The following is a 20,142-nucleotide window of genomic DNA, read 5'->3' on the forward strand; positions in this document are numbered from 1 at the left end:
AAAAGCTTTTGTAACATACACTATACATAACATATAGAAATTAATACTTTTCTTTAGCAAGGATGCTTTAAGTTTACCAAAAGTGACTATAAAGACATTTATAATGTTACCAAAGATTTCCATTTCAGATAAGTTCTGTTTTCAACATAATAATAATAATAATAATAATAATAATAATATGTTTTTTGAGCAACAAAACAGAATATTAGAATGATTTCTGAAGGATCATGTGACTGGAGTAATGATGCTAAAATTCATCTTTGAAATCACAGGAATAAATTACATTTTAAAATATATTCAAATAGAAAAGAGGTTTTTTAAATAGTAAAAATATTTCAAAATTTTACTGTTTTTGCTGTACTTATATGAAATAAATGCAGGCTTCTTATAAAAAAAAAAATCTTACTGTTCAAAAACTTTTGACTGGCATTGTACATGCAGTTTTAATTTGCACTTTTAATATCATCCACGGCACTACGTTTGCATTTTTAAAATGTCTAAAATATACACTTTCTCTTATTTGTTTATATGCATTTAAATCTAAAAATATTAAATAAATTACATTTAAATGCTTCCTGTATCTTGAATCCATTACAGCTACTTACAAAAGACAAATTAGGAGGCAAAAACATTAAACAGCGACATTAAGTTTATTTCTGTTCGGTGAATAATTTCCTTGAAATATGGAGACGTACATCTGGAAAGTAAGAGTGAAATAAAATGAGAAGGAAAACACGAATTCCAGTAGTACACAGCTCAAAAACACATTCTTTAAACTGAAAGCAAAGACCATAATTATTCTAGTGCCTGTGGGGTTTGTTTTGAATATTGGATTTGGTTTGTAATGGGTTGGATTCGTGTCGGAATGATTTCGTAGTGTTCTAATTCAAACGACCTTCCAGCATAAACACCACCAGCCTGGAGTAAATACTAAAAAACAACTCTGTGGAAAGAGCGATCCAAGCTGCTGTGTCGAACAGAACATTTCAACGATACGGTACCGAACGGCACCGTCAAAGGTGCTTGGAGGACAAGTGCATTCGGTTGACACATTAAAACAGACTGAATGTCTCATTAAAGTGTGCTAAAATGTCAGCAACAGCTTTCAAAGTGCAGAAAACGTCCTAATCGGAAAAATAAGTAAATAATATTCTTTCGTAATATAACATACAATGTTATTTCAGGATAAAGAGAGTATATTAGTCTTTTAAATTAAAATGATTTGCAGCTAAATGGCAGATCTTTAATATTAAGATCACTTTCAATGTGTTTCTTCTTGTGTTTGCTGGTCTACTAACTAGTTTAAAGAAACAGTTTACTCCAAAATGAGCATTTTCTGAATATTTACTCACCTTCAGGCCATCCAAGATGAGTTTCTTTCTTCGTTAAATTTGGAGAAATACAGCATCGCAGCATTTTGCAGTTAATGGGTGCCATCAGAATCCAATCAGCTGATAAAAACATTACAATAATGCACTCCAGTCCATCTTGTGAAGCCAAAAAATGCATGTTTGTAACAAACAAATCTATTATTAATCTGTTTTGACCTGTGCATATTTCTCTTCTGATTCAGACCAAACGTCTTTTTAACTAAAGGAAGTGTTATTTGCATTATGCACTCGTATCTTAGCCAGAAGCAATGGTTTGAAGTTAAAAATGTGGGTTACTGTGATGCTTTTATCAGTTTGAACTCTCATTCTGACGGCACCCATTCGCTGCAAATGATCCATTGGTGAGCAATGCTACATTTCTCCACATCTGTTCTTATGCATTTATGCAAATTGTAATTTTTAAGTCAACTATTCCTCAAACTGAATGAATGCATTTAGGCAAGTTTCGGCATCACGCGTCAATCCCAACATTTCCTTCATGTACAATGAAGAAGAAAACATTAATACAGAGAATGTAAAACTCTAAAACACCAGTCTGAAATGCACGTAACACGTAAGCTTCAAATGCGCGCCGTCCAGTGTCTCTAGAGGACGAGCGAAGCCGCTTTATACAAACAAACTCATACTGGCCGTCAACGACAAAGTGCTTTACTCTGAGGAATGGTGACTGTAGTATTAAGAAGACCCTGTTCTAAACCGGTAGGGCGATGATGCATGCGTCTGGATGAACTAGAGTGCATTCACACATCTGAACGGGCACTATTCGTCTGGAAGCTTCATTTTTGGTCCACTACACCCAGGAGACTACGGTGGCTGATGAGGGACATTCCCGTGAGAAGGCGATGAGAAAATAAACGTATTTGCCCTTCGGAGCCGATCATGACAACTGTTCACTGTCGAAAACAAAGTTAACAAGGTCCGTGACTCCAGTGAACTCTTCCTCATCCTCATCGTCGTCGTCGTCATCCTGAGCTGCGGCCCTCAGAGGGACCAAGCCGTTGTGCCTGACGGGACCTCGGGACCCCGCCGTGTGCTTCCACCGGACGTTTCCTCGCGTGTTCTCCTCTTCCTCGTCCTCTTCGTCTGTTTCAATGCGGTTCGACCTCTTGCGGAGGGGCCGGTCGTCTTCCTCAGAGTCCTCTGTTTCTCCTCCATCCTCTTCCTCCTCTTCCTCCTCCTCCTCGTCTTCACTGGAGCTTCTCGGATGTCTCTGTTTTGCTCGTTTGTGCGTGTGTTTGGAGTCTTCCCTTGACGAATCGCACTTGCGTCTTTTTTCTGATCTCCGCAGCGATTCCTTTGGCTGAAAGTCTTTAGAAAGTATGGACTCTGGAAATACAGGATGAGAGGAAGATTTACATTGAGCTAATATTTATATTTAGTGTGACGTGACGAAATGGTGTGAATCACAAATGAAAATGACGAAGGGAGGGTCTTTAGGGATGCATTGTTTCATTTTAGTCTTGTCTAGTTGTGCAAAAAATTGTGCATAAATAAATCATTATGCTGAGCACTATGTGTTCGAGCAAAGAACAAAAATTAAGAGACACGCCGCTCCTTAAAAAGAAAAAACAAGACCAAAAATATCTTACAAAATATATTTAAGAATTTAATAAAAGGAAATACAAAAAAGCCCATTTTTAGGGTACTATCTACAAATCAACCATCAATTTTAAATATTTTAATATAAAATCTAAAAAAAATAAATATTTTAAAGTTAAACACTGTATATTTTTTAAATTATATGCAGTATTTATTTGTAATATTTGGGTTATTTTATCTATATATTCAGATGGAAATCTTAGTAAAAGTACTATTTCTGAAAATATCATTTTTAGCAATTAAAAAGGTCTGCCTTCCATGCATTGAATTTTAAGTAATTAATTATAATTGATTATAACATTAAATCAGATCTAGATAGATGGTGTAACCTACCTCAATCTTTATTAGGCCGAATTCATCTTGTTAAGATGAATGTATTACCTCGTCTTTTATACCCACTTCAAATGCTACCTGCTCTCATTCCTAACAGAGCCCTAAAACAGCTGCGTGGTTTTATTATTTCTTTTATTTGGAGGAAAAAAAGGCCCAGATTAAGGTACAGCTACCTGTCACTGCCTAGCAAACTGGGCGGAGTGGCTGCTCCTTCTTTTAAGTTGTACCAACTTTCTGCCCAGCTCCGCTTTATATTGGAATGGCATATAAATGACCCAGACTCGACTTGGATCAGTGCTGCAGCTGCAAATCTCAGTTCTGTTCCTCTACGGAACTTATTGTACGTTTCATCAAAAAAACTGCCAGCCTTAATTAAAGGTAATTTAATTCTTAGTAATATGATAAAAAATATGGAGACTCGCTCGTAAAATAGAAGGCTATCACTCCCATCTTTCTTTACTAACACCACTACATAACAATCCAGATTTTCCTCCAGGAATGAATGATGGACTGATACTTTGAGCAAATTGTTGTGAAATACAACCTCAGCAAAAAACATTACATCACATACTGTCAAATACATAGTTTTGTTGCACTCAAGTGGTTTCGGTGTATCCCCACTGGAATAAACTCACTTCATCTCAGTCAGCATCTAAACTCTTCTATGGAATATTGATAAATGCAAATAAAGATAGCTCAGATAAAACCAGGGAGTTATGGGAGAAGGATTTTGGGGAGGAAATTCAGGTAGCTGATTGGAAAGCTGTATGTGAGATGCCCTCTTATCTTGCCAACAATTCTGCCTGGGAAATGCAGTTTAAAATTACTCACCGGCTACATGTGACTCCAGCCCAAAGGCATAAGATAAACCCTAAACTTTCTTTTTTTTTTTTTTTTTTTTTTTTTCAATATTTAGTACAGTTATGTCTATAGTTAAATCTTTTTACTAAACAACACAGAAATCGAATGATTTGACTTATTTCTGTACCCATGTAAACTACCACATCCATACATTTACAGCTTGTTTTTTTGTCTTTTCCTCATCTTTGTTCCCATCTTCTTGTAATTTTTTTTTTTTTTTTTTTTTTTTTTTTGCTTTGTTTTGCCTTGTTTTATTTAGTGTCTCATTTGCGTATATATGTGTATATATCTGTGACTGGTCTCAGTCTGTGTCATCATGTTGCTGTCTATTTATGTTTTATTGTGCTTAATAAAAAAAAAAAAAAAAAAAAAAAAAAAAAAAAAACCCTAAACTTTCTAATCTTTGTAATAAATGTAAAGGATCAGAGGGAACCCTTATTCATTGTTTTTGGAATTGTATGAAGATCCAACAATTCTGGAAGGGGTGTCCTAAAGGAACTTGAGAATATATTCCGCTGTCCATTACAACTCGGACCAAAAGCATGTTTACTAGTCATACGCCAGGAATTTCCCTTCAAATTCCAAGGGATTCACCTTCTCCAAATTCTCTTGTACTGTGCTCGCAAATGTATGTTGGATAACAGATCAAACACCGTCAATTATTCATTTGATAAACCCAGCTAAAAATGTAATTCCCTATGAAGCCCTTTGTACCGCATTAAAGGACAAACCTTTCAATTTCTATAAGGTATGGGACCCTTTTCTCATTTATCTGGGGGTAAAAGAAACGCGATTTTTAACTTTGGGAATCCAGAATTTAGCGTGGAAAGGTTGAAAGGCGACCTTATTGTATTGTTTTTTTTTTTTTTATGGCTATACTGATTTCTGGTTTTGTATTGATATATTTACTCTTTCAATTTATTTTATTTTATTTTATTATTATAATTTTTATGTTTATATTCATATTATATGTTTATTTTTCTTGTTAAATGTACAGATTATGATGTTTTGGTTTTGTAAAAACCCAGTTTATATCAAAACCTACAATAAAAAAAAATATATATATATAAAAATAAAAAAATAAATTGATTATATATATTTTAATATAACATATATTTTTTTAAAAAAATCAGTTTTTTAATATTAAATACTATGTCATTTTAAAATAATATGCAATATTTATTTCTAATATTTGTGTTATTTTATGTATAAATTCAGATGGAAAACCTAGTAAAAATAAGTAATATTTCAGAAAATACATTTATTAGCAATTAAAAAGGTCTGCCTTCCATGCACTGAATTTTAAATACCTCATATTTAAAATTAAAATAGATTTTATATATCTTAATATAAAACATAAAAAAATACATTTTAAAGTTAAACACAGTATCATTTAAAAATTATATGCAATATTTATTTTAAATATTTGTGTTATTTTATGTACTCAAATAAATGCATGAAGCCTGCACATTAAATAAAATGCACAAAAGTGAGGTGTTGCTGATGAAATTTCATAACAATGCAAGTCTGAGTTGTGTGCAGGATTTATACATTTTTTGGAGTTCATATTAGACTATTATCTGTCGCATCTGCTAATGATTTAGCTGTGTGAGATGCTATATTTTCTATTATTTTATGCATAAATCATGCATAATTTTAAGGTGAAAATTGTTGTGTAGCATGAAATGCCCTCATACAAAATTCACAAGAATAAATATTTATTCAAACAAAATATTGCAATTTATTGTAATTTAAAAAATGATATACTTATTGCATTTGGTCTGTGTGTGTGTTTTATTTTTTGGTCTTTTATGCCTTTATTTAGATAAGACAGTAGGAGGACAGACAGGAAATTATAGGAGGGGAGTTGGACTGGGAAATGACAAGTACGACTGCACCATATTGGCTATGGCTCAGACGTTAGCTCACCTTCACTGTTGGAGCTGGACAGCCGTCGGCGGTGAGGAAGAGAGGAGTGTTTCTGATGGGACGCCTTCCGTGACCCTTCAGACTCTGACGTCTCATAATAGTTGACCTGAGAGTTCTGACTCCGTCGCGGACGCCTTCTATTCACGTCCACGTCGCTGTCGCTGAACTCGTTAGAGCCTTCTGTTTCTGCCAGATCAACACAGAAGTAAAAATTGTAAGAATTCAATGCAACACTAATTAGGCTCTGTTCCAAAACCCAGTCACCTACCTAGACAGCCTACCTCTAAAAACTTCCTTATAAAGTAAACATCACAGCTCACTGGCTTTAAGTCTAAATGTTATTTATTTATTCATTTATTTTTTAGGTAGAATGGATATGAAAACTCAAACAGACCCATTTCCTCTTCCTCTTCCTCCTCCTCTTCCTCCGTGTCTAACATGTCCTCTTCTTCTGAGGAGCCTCTTCGTCGGGCGGGAGGTCTGCGTCTGCTCCTCCTGGTTCTCAGGGTGTGTGCGCTTCTTCCTGTCCTCCTGGAGGCCGGTGGATTCTCTGCGTCACTTTCACCGCTGCCCCATTCACTCCCGTCATAAGAGCCGGCGTCACCGTCAGACGCACCATCTCCCGAAACCACGAAATCCTCCTCCTCCATGCTAGCAATGCAGAATTTAACCAAAATAATACTGTTATTCAAAAAGGATGCATTCAATTAATCAAAAGTGACAATAAATACATTTAGAATGTTACAAATGATTTCTATTTCAAATCCTACTCATCCTGAACAAAAATGTTTTCACAAAATATAAAGTAGCACGACTGTTTTCAACATTGAAAATAGTTAGAAATGTTTTTTGAGCAGCAAATCAGCATATTAGAATGATTTCTGAAGGATCATGTGACACTGAAGACTGGAGTAATGATGCTGAAAATTCAGCTTTGATCACAGCAATATATTACATTTTAGAATATTGTAATATAGATAGTTACCACTGAGTTCTAGTGCATAAACAGTTATTTTAAGTTGCAATAATATTTCACAACATCACTGTTTTTCCCCCTTTCTTACTGTATTTTTGATCAAAACAATGCAGACTGGGTGACCATGAAGACTTAAAAAATAAATAAATAAATAAAAATAAAAAAAGGAAAAAATAAAATAGCACAAAACAAAACTAAATAAAATAAAATAAAATAAATCATTTTTACTGACTGTTAACTTTTAGGACAAATACATTTTTGGTGAATTATTTTACTTTATAAATATTAAACATATTTTCCCCCCTACTCTCAGTAAACAAATAGATGTAATACAATCATTTTAGTTTTTAATAATAAAATCAAATAGCATAAAATCAAATAAAATAGCATAAATTCAAATTAAATCATTTTTACTGACCATTCACTTTTAGGACAAATATATTTTTGGTGAATTATTTTATTTTATAAATATTAAACATACCCCCCCCAACTCTCAATAGACAAATAGATGTAATACAGTCATTTTAGTTTATAATAATAAAATCAAATAGCATAAAATCAAATAAAATAGCATAAATTCAAATAAAATAATTTTTACTGACCATTCACTTTTAGGACAAATACATTTTTGGTGATTTATTTTATTTTATAAATATTAAACATATTTTCCCCCCTACTCTCAGTAAACAAATAGATGTAATACAATCATTTTAGTTTTTAATAATAAAATCAAATAGCATAAAATCAAATAAAATAGCATAAATTCAAATTAAATCATTTTTACTGACCATTCACTTTTAGGACAAATATATTTTTGGTGAATTATTTTATTTTATAAATATTAAACATACCCCCCCCAACTCTCAATAGACAAATAGATGTAATACAGTCATTTTAGTTTATAATAATAAAATCAAATAGCATAAAATCAAATAAAATAGCATAAATTCAAATAAAATAATTTTTACTGACCATTCACTTTTAGGACAAATACATTTTTGGTGATTTATTGTATTTTATAAATATTAAACATATTTTCCCCCCTACTCTCAGTAAACAAATAGATGTAATACAATCATTTTAGTTTTTAATAATAAAATCAAATAAAATAAAATAATTTTTTACTGATCATTAACTTTTAGGACAAATACATTTTTGGTAAATTATTTTATTTTATGAATATTAAACATATGTTCCCCTTAATTCTCAATAGATAAATAGATGTAACAGTCATTTTAGCTTACAATAATAAAATAAAACAGCATAAAATAAAATAAAACAATTTTTACTGACCATTAACTATTAGGACAAATAAGTTTTTTTATTATTATTATTTTATTTCATCAATATTAAACATATTTTCCCCCCAACTTTCAACAGACAAAGAGATGTATTACAGTCATTTTAGTTTATACTATTTTACCACATTACAGCACAAAAGTGTAATGACTGACAATCATAATAGTGATAATGATGTATTTAGATCAATGTAAGTTAAGTAGTACAACAAATACTACCATGGATAAATAACTTTATTATGCATTAACATAATTTAAACTTAATTTTGCATTACAGTAACAGAGGAATTTTTTTGGGGGGGAAATGTGTTTAATTATCATCTAAATGGACTATTACCCATAGAGCGTATGGAAAGCATATTGTTTATTTAAGATATAGACTGGTTATATTTTGAAGAACTGGCCCAAATTTGAACCCCAGTATTGTAAATATTCTTCTGTGTGTTACACACACCCAGGGTTGCCAGGTTTTCACAACAAAACTCGCCCAATTGCTATTCAAAACTAGCCCAAATCGTGTTTCGAGGGGGTTCCTCTTTAAAAATTGCGCTTCGGGGGTAAAATAAACATTTTTTGGCGGGATTCCCCTGGTCAAATTAGCATTCCAGGAGCTAAATATTACCATATTGGAGTCAAAAACAACATGCAGCAACAGTGTTAAAGTATTTTCCCAATTCCGTGGGAAAACTGCAGACATGGCAAAACAGCACACACCTGTCACTGAGCTGAAACTCGTCCTCACTCTCCTCCTCGTCCATCGTACTGTCACTGTCCAGGTCATTGAGTCGCCGGCGTTTCCTCTTGCGCGGGGCGGGCGCTTTCACAGGCCGTCGACTCTCTCGGCTCACCGCGCTCCTCGGCTGACTCGTGACGGGCGCCGCAGGTTTACCTCCACCAGCGCCTGCAGGACACACCACCGGTGAATTCAATATGCAACAACACTCATATTATATTGTACTAAACAATGTTTCCCATGACCAACCTCCTCCTTCTGAATCTTGAAGGTCTTCCTCTATTGCTTCATCAATGGCTTCGTCAAAATCATCAAATCTGCCAGATGATAACAAAATCAAGAATTAGTCACACTTAGAAGCAAAGAGTCAAAGTTTATTTCCACAAAAAAATATTGATTACCTATAACTGATGGATTTCCTCGTCCTAGTCGATCGCCGCCCCAGATTTTTAGTTTTCTTGGCATCTTTTTTCTTCTGGGTCAAGCTGTCCTCTCCATCACCGTCCTGAAATGATGAAGAGGAGTAAATTTAAAAACAAATAAAGCTGATTCAGACATTTTAAATATCATCTTATTAGCTTATAGTATATAATTCATTTCTGTTTAATTAATTTAGATATAGCATACTATGGAATAATTACTATAGTATATGATATAGAAAAAGGTTCTATATCGTATGATATAGTACAGCATAGCACACTATGTTATAAAAAAATACAATATGTAACATTATATAATAATATGATACAATATAATTGATTTATGTTTAATTAACTTAATTATAGCATAGCATACTACGGCATCATTTACTATAGTATAAAACAGTATATTGTACAATGTAGTATGGTACAATATAGCACAGCACATTTTGTTATAGTAAAGTATGGGACATTATAATATAATATAATATAATATAATTGATTTATTTGTAATTAAGATATAGCATAGCATACTATGACAGTTTACTACAGTATAAAATAGTATGTCACAGTATAATACAGCATAATGTAATGTAATGTAATATAATAGATTTATATTTAATTAATTTAGGTATAGCATAGCATACTATGACAATTTACTACAGTATAAAATAGCACAGCACATGGTATAATACAGCATAATATAATATAAATATTTATATTTATTTAAATCAATATTTATTTAATTAAAATTAATTTAGATATAGCATAGCATACTATGATAATTTACTATAGTACTATATGGTACAATACTGTGTGGTACATTATATAATATATCATTTAATAATAACATATAATATATTTTATTGAATTACAATATAATATAATATAATATAATAATCTTTAATTTAAAAATACTGTATTATACTATGGCATATTTTACTATAGTATATGATATAGAAAAAGGTACTATATCATATGATACAGTATAGCATAGCACATTATGTTATAGAAAAGTACAGTATGCAACATTATATAATAATATGGTACGATATAATTGATTAATGTTTAATTAACTTAAATATAGCATAGCATACTATGGCATAATTTACTATAGTATGAAATAGTATATCACAATATAATACAGCATAATACAATGTGACGTAATGTAATATAATATAATATAATTTATTTAATTAATTTAGATATAGCATAGCATACTATGACAATTTACTACAGTATAAAATAGCATAGCACATGGTATAATACAGCATAATATAATATAATATAAATATTTATTTTTATTTAAATTAACATTTATTTAATTAAAATTAATTTAGATATAGCATAGCATACTATGACAATTTACTATAGTACTATATCATACAATACAGTGTGGTACACAACAATGTTATACAATATATTTTATTGAATTATAATATAATAAAATATAATATATAATATAACAATCATTAATTAAAAAATACTATATCATACTATGGTATAATTTACTATAGTATAAAACTGTACAGCATACAATAGAGTATAGTACAGTATAGCAGAGCACATTTCTTTACAGGAAAGTACAGTATGGGACATATAATATAATATACTATACTATACTATACTATAATATAATAGATTTATTTTTAATTAATTAAGATATAGCATAGCATACTATGACATCATTTACTATAGTATAAAATAGTATAGCACACGGTATAATAATATAATATAATATAATAGGATTTACTATAGTATTAAGTAGTACAGCGTATAGTATAGTGTAATACAGCATTATACAGCATATTATAATATAATATAAATATAATATATAAATATTTATATTTATTTAAATTAATATTAAATACAGTATGGGACATAATATATAATATAACATAATAATATATTAGTTTTTAATTTAGATCTACATAGCATAGCTTTATAGTGCATATAGCATACTGGCATAATTTACTATAGTATAAAAATATATTGTACAATTCTTTATGGAACAGTATAGCATAACAGTACAATAAGGTACAGTATAGCAAAGGAACGTTGAGTACAGGACATAAAATGTAATATAATGGGACACTAATATAATATAATATAATATAATGGCTGCATACTCACCGGGGTGGGTATAATGTTTTCCACACTGATGCCCACATACACTAACCGCTCACGTCTGAAAGAGAAAACAAGAATCAAAACTCAGAATCACATGAGGCTAGACATATTTCATGATGATTTATGGGAACGGAGATGAGCTGGTGAGAGTGTTTATGAAGTGTGTGTGCGGATCTACACCTTCGTTCAGCCCTCTCTTTCTTCTTCAAAGCAGTGTCCAGATTCTGAAGCTGCTCTTCCAGCCTCTCACAGAGAAGCTTCTGTTAATGACAAGAGCATATACTTCATTAACACTGCTCACACACTTACACAAGCCATTGACACTGACACTGAAGCCCTTACATGCTGGCAGGGAGGGCAGAACCATTCTCCATCAGGAATGATCATTAGAGGAGGCCTCAGACAGGCCGTGTGATATCCATTGTCACACATGTCACAAAGAAGAATCTGGGACAAAAATACAAGAGAGAAAACAGATTAAATTATTAGTTTAATCTCTTCTGAAAGTATTATCTATGCCATTTGATAGACAACACTGAGTCTAATCTTACAGCTTGAATCATGTCAGAAGCATTTCTGCCTCAATTACATTTCATATTTTTTATACTGTTTTTAATGAATATTGTTAGCTGAATAAACCCTTATACCTACTGTAGGAGCTGGATCTGAACAAACCTTTAGACATAAGCACGTTCTATTATGTGTGTCTTATTCATTCATTCCATTTCTTAAACAAGTTTTTTGCCTCCCAGGCGAATAAAATGGGTGAAAATTGGTTATTTTAGTACTATTTATATACTATTATAGTATTTATGAATATTTTGAATTATTTTATTTTAATTTTAAATTTTCATTTGTTATCGGAAAGTATGGACATTATAATATAATATAATTTATATTCAATTAATTTAGATTAAAAAAAGATAATTCACTATGGTCTAAAATAATATAGCACATGGTATAATATAATATAATATAATATAATATAATATAATATAATATAATATAATATAATATAATAACTATATATAGTTATATATATATAACTATAGATATAGCTACATACTATGATATAATTTACTATAGTATAAAATAATATACTACATGGTTCAAGACAGTATGGTACATTATATAACTAAATAATATATAAAATAATGTATAAATATTACATAAAATAATATACAAACTATTTCATTAGGATATAATATAATATAATATAATAACTTTAGATATAGCTACATACTATGACAGTTTACTATAGTACAAAATAGTATATCATATGGTTCAACACAGAATGATACACTGTATAACATCATAATATATAAAATAATATATAAATATTATATAAAATAATATATCAAATATTTTATTAGGATATAATATAATATAATATGATTTTACGTACTTTAAATATAGCTCCATATTATGACAATTTACTATAGTATAAAATAGTATGGTACATTATATAACAGAATAATATATAAATATTATATATAAATATTATCTAAAATATTTTATAAAAAAAAAATAATAATATAATATAATATAATATAATATATCTTTCATTTAAAAATAGCATATAGCATGTCATAATTTAATATAAAACAGTACAGCATATAGTACAAAACAGTATGGTACAGTAAAGCACAGCACATTAATTTACAAGAAAGTACAGTATGGGACATAATATAATATAATATAATGATCTTTAATTTACAAATAGCAAAGCATACAGAGGCCTTTTTTATTTTTATTGAGCTTTAATTTATTTTAGTTTTAGTATTTTCAGTACTTCAAATTTATTTTAATTAGTTGCCAAAGCAACAATTCAAATTTTTCTTAAGTTTTTTAAGTTTAAGTTTTTTCTTTAACATTTATATTTTATATCACTTCAGCATTATTTCAGCTAACTAAAAATAATTTTTAATATTTTTAGTTATAGTTAACAACAACAACAACAACAACAACTACTACTACTACTGACAATACCAACTGAAGGAAAGCAGCCAATCTCTCTTAATTTATACTAGTAATAATCAGCTAGCAACTTCCTAGCAATTAAAACATACTAAAAACCACTTTAGTACCAAGTTTCACATGGGCAAGTATCATTGGTACATACCACTTAAAGTATAGTCTATTTATAATCTAAAGTAGTAGTCAGAAATGATGAACAATAACTCACTAGTTCTGGGTGGTTGGCGAGTCCACAGTGTTTACAAGCATCTTCAGGTGGAATCTCGTTAGATTGGTCCGATTCAGTCTCACTCTTGTGGTCTCCTTTCTCTGATCTGTTGTCTTCATTATTTGCGTCTTTGTCGTCAACCACTTCCTCTTCCTGCTCTTGAGCTGCTTTGGATTTGCAATTCTTTGTACGAATTTTTGACCAACGTTTCCGCCTATGTCTCCGTTTGGCCTAAAAGAGTCAAAAGAAGCATTTAACAAAAACATTTTTGTAAAACTGTTAGGACTGGATATAAAAAGCGTTCATGCTACCTTAAAAATCTTGGGCTGTACTTCCAGATCTGCTTTTTTGTGCATCTCCCTTTTGGGATGAACTTTCGCCTCTTCGTCTTCAACATGTTCCTCTTCGTCCTGAGCTGCCGAGGAGGTTAGTTTTCCGTCTTGTTTTCTATCCCGACTATCTGCCACTTTAGGGCTGGGCTTACAGATTCTGGCGGATCTCCGCAGGGATCTCCGATTGCTGGTTTCCGTTTCCTCAACGTCCTTGTGCTGGAGTTCCGGCGTCCGTCTATGAAGTGGAATCTTAATCTTAAGGCGAATCCCTTCCTTCTGAAGCTCTGACGATACCTCTTCGTCATCATTGCGTCCGATTTTTTCAGCATCCTTCTCCAAAACCTCCCCAACGCTGGATGCTTTTGGCATGTCGTCTTTTGCGTGCATCTTGGATTTGGACTTTTGTGAACGTCTCTTTCTTGGGCTTTTCAGACTTTTGTCTTTGCTGGCGTCTTCAAACACAACATCAGTTTTTTCTTCAGCTGAAAAACCAACCGTTTTCTCATCTTCATTGTGAGCTTTTTCAACCTTTTCCTCAACTGTGGTGGTTTCTTCAATCATTGGCGACTTCTCAACAAGGTTTGATGTTTTCGCAGACACATCTGGGCTTTTATTGCAAACGTCTTTTGACAAATCCTCAGGAATGCTACAAGGAAGAGGACCGTTGTCTGCCTGAATCATGGATTTCCCAACAAGGACAGACTGTCTTACACTATCTTCAGTCTTCAAGACATTCCCATGATGACCATTTGAAGAATTATCGTTTTCACTCCATGGCCTCTTTCGCTCAATGGGACCTTTGATAACTCCAACACCTATGTATTGTTCTCGTACCACCGTTTGGTCAACCTTCGGCTCTTGTGAGACAGCAATGATGGCTGTTGGTACCTTCTCTCCATCATTAATTTGCTGTTCCTTCAATGGCAAGACGGCAGGGTTGCGAACGATTATGCCTCCTGTGCTGATGCTACCATTGCTGTTAAGGTTGTTGTTGTTGTGATTGACGTTGCTGAAGTGATTGCTGACGTCATAACCTCCGCTTCTTTTCAACTCCCTCTTCTTCAGAGGTATTTTAGCCTGTTGGTCGCTCTTTATAGCCCTAGCCACGTTCTCAAACACCAGCTCTTTCTTGCTTTCACACGTTTCTGATTTCACCGCCGGGTCGTGTTTGATGGAAGCAGGGGGCATGACGACGGAAATGGCGTTCCATGGTTTGGGACAATCTTTTGGTTCTTCTTTGATGAGAGTTTTGATCGTACTAACCCTGTTGTCGATGACCACTCTTGGATTAGGAAGTTCAGCTACTTTCTCTTCTTTCTCTGGTTTAATGGGAACTGGTGGTTCTTTTTTAACATCTTTAGGTTTTAACTCACTTTCATTAGAATTCAAGGTGCTGTCGGTAAAGTCTCCTTGTCCAGACACATGGTTCTTCAAGTCTTCAACCTCACCTAAAAATTTAAAACACAGAAAAGGTTTAGTTCCAACCTCTTGCAAAATTCTAAGTGGGAGTATGGTGATTAAAAAAAATGGTGGATTAAAAACAACCCAACTTTGGGTTATTTGGCAACCCAGCGATGGGTAAATATTGGACAGAACACATGCTGGGTTATTTTGACCCAGCTGGTTGGGTTAAATGTTTTTACCAAACATGCTGGGTTATTTTAGTTAAGTCAACTATTGCTTATTTTATTATATTGCTGGCTTAAAATGAACTGGAACTGAAAAAAAAAAAACACAGAATTACTAGAGGCAACAGCAATAATCAAAAATGACAAATGGACAAAATACAAGACAAACTGAATTTACTTGGGTCACTACAGCACAGTGTTGGGGAAAGTTACTTTTAAAAGTAATGCATTACAATTTTGCGTTACTCCCTGAAAATTAACTAATTATGCTACTTAATTACTTTTTATGGAAAGTAATGTGTTACGTTACTTTTGCGTTACTTTTTAAATCTGGGCAGGGCTTGCTTCTTTGTTTTTTAATATAAAACAATTCTCATCTAAAAGCCCTTTTACACCAAAAGTGAAATGAATTCACCTCAGGCTGAAAGAAAAGTACATTTATGCAGGAGATCACTCTTCAGCTATAAAAAAATGAAGCACAAATGTTTATCTAAAGTAATTTTTGCTTATTAGTATGGTTGAATTGCATCATCAAAGGTCAGCAGCAAAGACACTGGTTAATAAAATGGGATTAAATGCATAAAGGATATTTGTTTTATTTAAACATATTTAGTTATTGCAGCGTTGCGTCATATTCTGAGTTTGCATTTCACTGTTTTTATTCATTTTGAGGAATACTGAATCAGTTTTTTGTGAGTGAGATGGATTAACGCATGCTCACATTTAGTCTAGAATACAGTAACATCATATTTACTCCCAATTTCCTGACAGGAGACTTGTCAATCAATAAATGGGGAAAAAAGTAACTCAGATATTTTCTTAGAAATTCAAAAGTAATGCGTTACTTTACTAGTTACTTGAAAAAAAGTAATATTATTACGTAACTCACGTTACTTGTAATGCGTTACCCCCAACACTGCTACTGCACAGTTTACAATATTACATACATTTAAGCTCATTTAACAAGCATTTTAGACAAAAAATTAACATTTAAAAGTAGCAATTTAATTTTAGTGTATTCAACCGTTCTTTGCAATCACTTTTTAGTGAAATAGCACTATTTTTTTAGCCAGCGAAGGGCTGCTGTTCGAACTTCGTAGGCATCGCGTTTCACTCGTAGCTGAAAGATGCCGTGACTGACTCGAAAACCTGCCCATAAACAAGCAGTACTGACATTAGAGAGCATATTTTAACATCAAATTAAATTAAACTCAGCACTATAACGAATAAAATCCATTTATTTTATGCAAGGCAAAAGGCGTTTCCATTATGCTGATATCTCGTCCTTATGTTGCGTTGCATAAAATAATACAATTTACAGCACAGTAAAGATGTTATAAATTAAATAAAATGTATACAAACCTTTATTTCGCTAAAGAAGTGTACCAAATCAGCGGTGATGAGAACTGCTCTTTCCTGTAAAGGACTCAAAAAGCCCATGCTCTACCTGTAACTCTGACTGGTTGTTTCGTCAGAGACAGACTTAACCCAGCGGTTGGGTAGAAAAAATAACCCAGCGTTATAAATGACCCAGCAACTTAGTTACAGAAAAACTGACCCAACAAGTTAAACGTTGAACCCAGCATTTGGGTTAAAAAAAAATAACCCAGCATTTTTTAGAGTGCACACATTGGAAAACCACAGTGGTTGATCACTGGTCTGGATACCATGGGAGGCTCATTTCTCTCAGTGTCTATGGTGATTACAGCCCTAAACGGAAATGATTTTCCAAAAAGGTTTACCTTTAACAGCTTCTGCCTCCATACTTGGGCTGGTGGGACAGTCTTGCTTCTCTTGGTCGGCCTCGGTTGGCTCGATCTTGGCTTTAAGCTGTTCTAGTGTGTCTGCAAGATCATTCCTAGTCCTGTTTACATAAAAATGCATTTCTTATTCTTTAATAAACTTCATTAAATTAGGTTTAACTGAGTATACTAGTGCTGTAATGGTCTTGAGCCCAAAATTTTCTCACCTTGCAATGCATTTCCATGAGGATCCATCCAAATCGTCCTGTTCTTCAGAATAAACACGTATATTCTGATCTTGATCCAGCTGGAACCAGTAGAGAAGACCTTCCTTGTCTCTACCGATGGGCTGTAGACGCATCTTGTCCGGATCTTCCTCGTTGATTAATGTCTTAAACTTGAGATTGTCATCAAACTGGCACTCGCACAAGTACTGTTAAGAAAACAAAGAATTATTCAGTTTTGGAGGTGAAATATGATCCAGACATGTTACTGACAGGTTTCTTTAGAAGCAACGCAACTTTCTAAAGTCAAAACCCAACAAGCTGTACAAAATATACTGACCTTTAAAATGCCAGTCTTGCACTCTACCGTCATTTCCAGGTAGCTTTTTCTCTCCATTTCCCATGCCCAGGTGCTGTTAAATTCTTGGCACACCTGCATCAACACAATTTCAACAAACAGATGCATTTGCATGTACATTTCCATATTGTATAGCACATTATTTAAAACCAAAACACTTACTTTTACAAGATACTTCTCCCATCGTTCTGGCGTGACCGTCTTGCCGATTTTGCGCAGCAGTTTGACATGAAGCTCAATCAACGGCCGAGGAACTAAATTGTGCAAAAAGCAGAATTTCTATTATTTTATTGTTAATTACCGTGAAATGTCTGTTTTTGGAGAGTAGGTGAAAACAAAACATGCTTGTGATATCTTTGATATTTTCTTAACTGATACAATCACATTCAGACATTTTATACAACCAAACGCTTTTACGGGAACCACCACTGTAGTTATTTATTTTATTGTTTACACCAGTCAAAAGTTTTTGAACAGTAAGATTTTAAATGTTTTTTTAAAGAATTCACCAAGCCTGCATTTATTTGATCCAAAATACAGCAAAAGCAGTGATACTGTGAAATATTTTTATTATTTAAAATAACTGCTTTCTATTTAAACACATTTAAAAAAAAAGCTTTTGTAACACTGTACACTACACCATTCAAAAGCTTTGATTCAGTATACTTTTTTAGGGAAAGAAATGATAGAAATTAATACTTTTATTTAGCAAGGATGCTTTAAATTGATCAAAAGTGATAATAAAGAGATTTATAATGTCACAGATGATTTCTATTTCTAAATGTTGTTCTTCTGAACTTTCTACTCACCAAAGAAACCTGAAAAAGTCTACTCAGCTGTTTTCAATTAGAAAATATTAGAATGATTTGGATCATGTCACTAGATTAATGATGCTAAAAATTCAGCTTTGAAATCAAAGGAATAAATGAATTTCAAAATACATTTAAATAGAAAGCAGTTATTTTAAATAGTAAAAACATTTCAAAATTTGACTCTTTTGCTGCATTTTGAATCAAATAAATGCAGGCTTGGTGAGACTTCAAAACTCTTAACTGGTAGTATATGCATATAATTCATAATTCTTATCTGTCACATGTTTTAATTTTGCTAATTATTGTTTACACCTTTTATTTAAATGCATGCATTTTAAAACACACCCCTCTTATTACTACACAGCATTATCAAAATTATCCAATCCGCTCTCAGCAATGTCAGAGCATGAAGACCAATAATTCTGCAGTGACGTTTACATACGCAATTCTCCGAAATGACAACATTAGTGTGTTGGAGCTCGGGTATTGTACACCTACGTGTACACGATTAATACAGTATTCACAGGGGGCGGGGCGTAAACAATCGCGCGTAAACAAATCAGTGCAGTGGTTCTATTATTACAATTGTTACATTGTAACATAGGAAGTTTGACAGCGGCCTGCGCATGCGCACCGTGCGGCTACAGTCCCATCGGTGTTTATAATCTGAATGTAAATCTATCAGGCCAATTTATCGTACGACACTTGAAGTGTCTCTCCATTTATCCGTGAACAACATTATGCTAGCACCCTTAGCAGTGCGCACAGTCAATCATATCCTGAGATTAATCTTTAAATGTGATTTTTTCCTCTGGTTAAGGGTGGAAAAATCACACATGACTGCTTTCGAAAACACTTCGCCACTTCACGGTCTGTTTGAAAAACACCAGAGACACGATTCCCAGCCAAACAAAGACTACGCGCACCCCAACGAGCCAAACTTTAAGTGATCAAACCCTTGATGGGTAAAGATGTGAAGCCTGCCCAAATAAACACAAACCCAGCCTCTCCCACAGCTCACCCGCGGATGTCTCCTGTAAGTACCGCTCCAGCTGGGGGAACGTCAGCTCGGGCAGATCCAGAACAGGGCCGTAGCGCTCCAAAAACGAGCAGACCACCGCGAAACCGGGACTGACATCTGGAGGAAGAGCCGCTGTGGTGCCCGGAGCAGCCATCTTTCCTGGAGATGACG

At 33.0% G+C, this 20,142-nt stretch overlaps 1 protein-coding gene across 1 annotated transcript; it reads right to left on the reverse strand.

Moving 5' to 3' along the window:
- Nucleotides 1-631: 631 nt before the first annotated feature.
- Nucleotides 632-20,125, reverse strand: rsf1a (remodeling and spacing factor 1a). The gene is made up of 16 exons (XM_051134889.1): nucleotides 19,972-20,125; nucleotides 18,301-18,392; nucleotides 18,121-18,213; nucleotides 17,784-17,989; nucleotides 17,557-17,678; nucleotides 14,166-15,634; nucleotides 13,855-14,085; nucleotides 12,012-12,116; nucleotides 11,850-11,929; nucleotides 11,673-11,727; nucleotides 9,522-9,625; nucleotides 9,370-9,437; nucleotides 9,102-9,288; nucleotides 6,508-6,764; nucleotides 6,114-6,299; nucleotides 632-2,717 (listed from the first exon to the last, which is right to left on the reverse strand). Exons 1-16 carry the CDS (start codon nucleotides 20,123-20,125, stop codon nucleotides 2,269-2,271), a joined length of 3,858 nt encoding a protein of 1,285 aa, XP_050990846.1. The 3' UTR covers nucleotides 632-2,268.
- Nucleotides 20,126-20,142: the final 17 nt, after the last annotated feature.

The sequence above is a fragment of the Labeo rohita genome, chromosome 18 (genome assembly GCF_022985175.1).
Source record: "Labeo rohita strain BAU-BD-2019 chromosome 18, IGBB_LRoh.1.0, whole genome shotgun sequence".
Taxonomy (NCBI): domain Eukaryota; kingdom Metazoa; phylum Chordata; class Actinopteri; order Cypriniformes; family Cyprinidae; genus Labeo; species Labeo rohita.

Excerpts from the sequence above, each read along its gene's own strand:
- rsf1a (XM_051134889.1), bottom strand. The coding sequence starts at position 20,125 with ATGGCTGCTCCGGGCACCACAGCGGCTCTTCCTCCAGATGTCAGTCCC. Across the intron at positions 17,990-18,120 it reads GCAAGACTGGCATTTTAAAG|TACTTGTGCGAGTGCCAGTT; the intron begins GTCAGTATATTT and ends TTTTCTTAACAG. Across the intron at positions 6,300-6,507 it reads GGAAGAGGAAGAGGAAATGG|AAACAGAAGGCTCTAACGAG; the intron begins GTCTGTTTGAGT and ends TTGATCTGGCAG.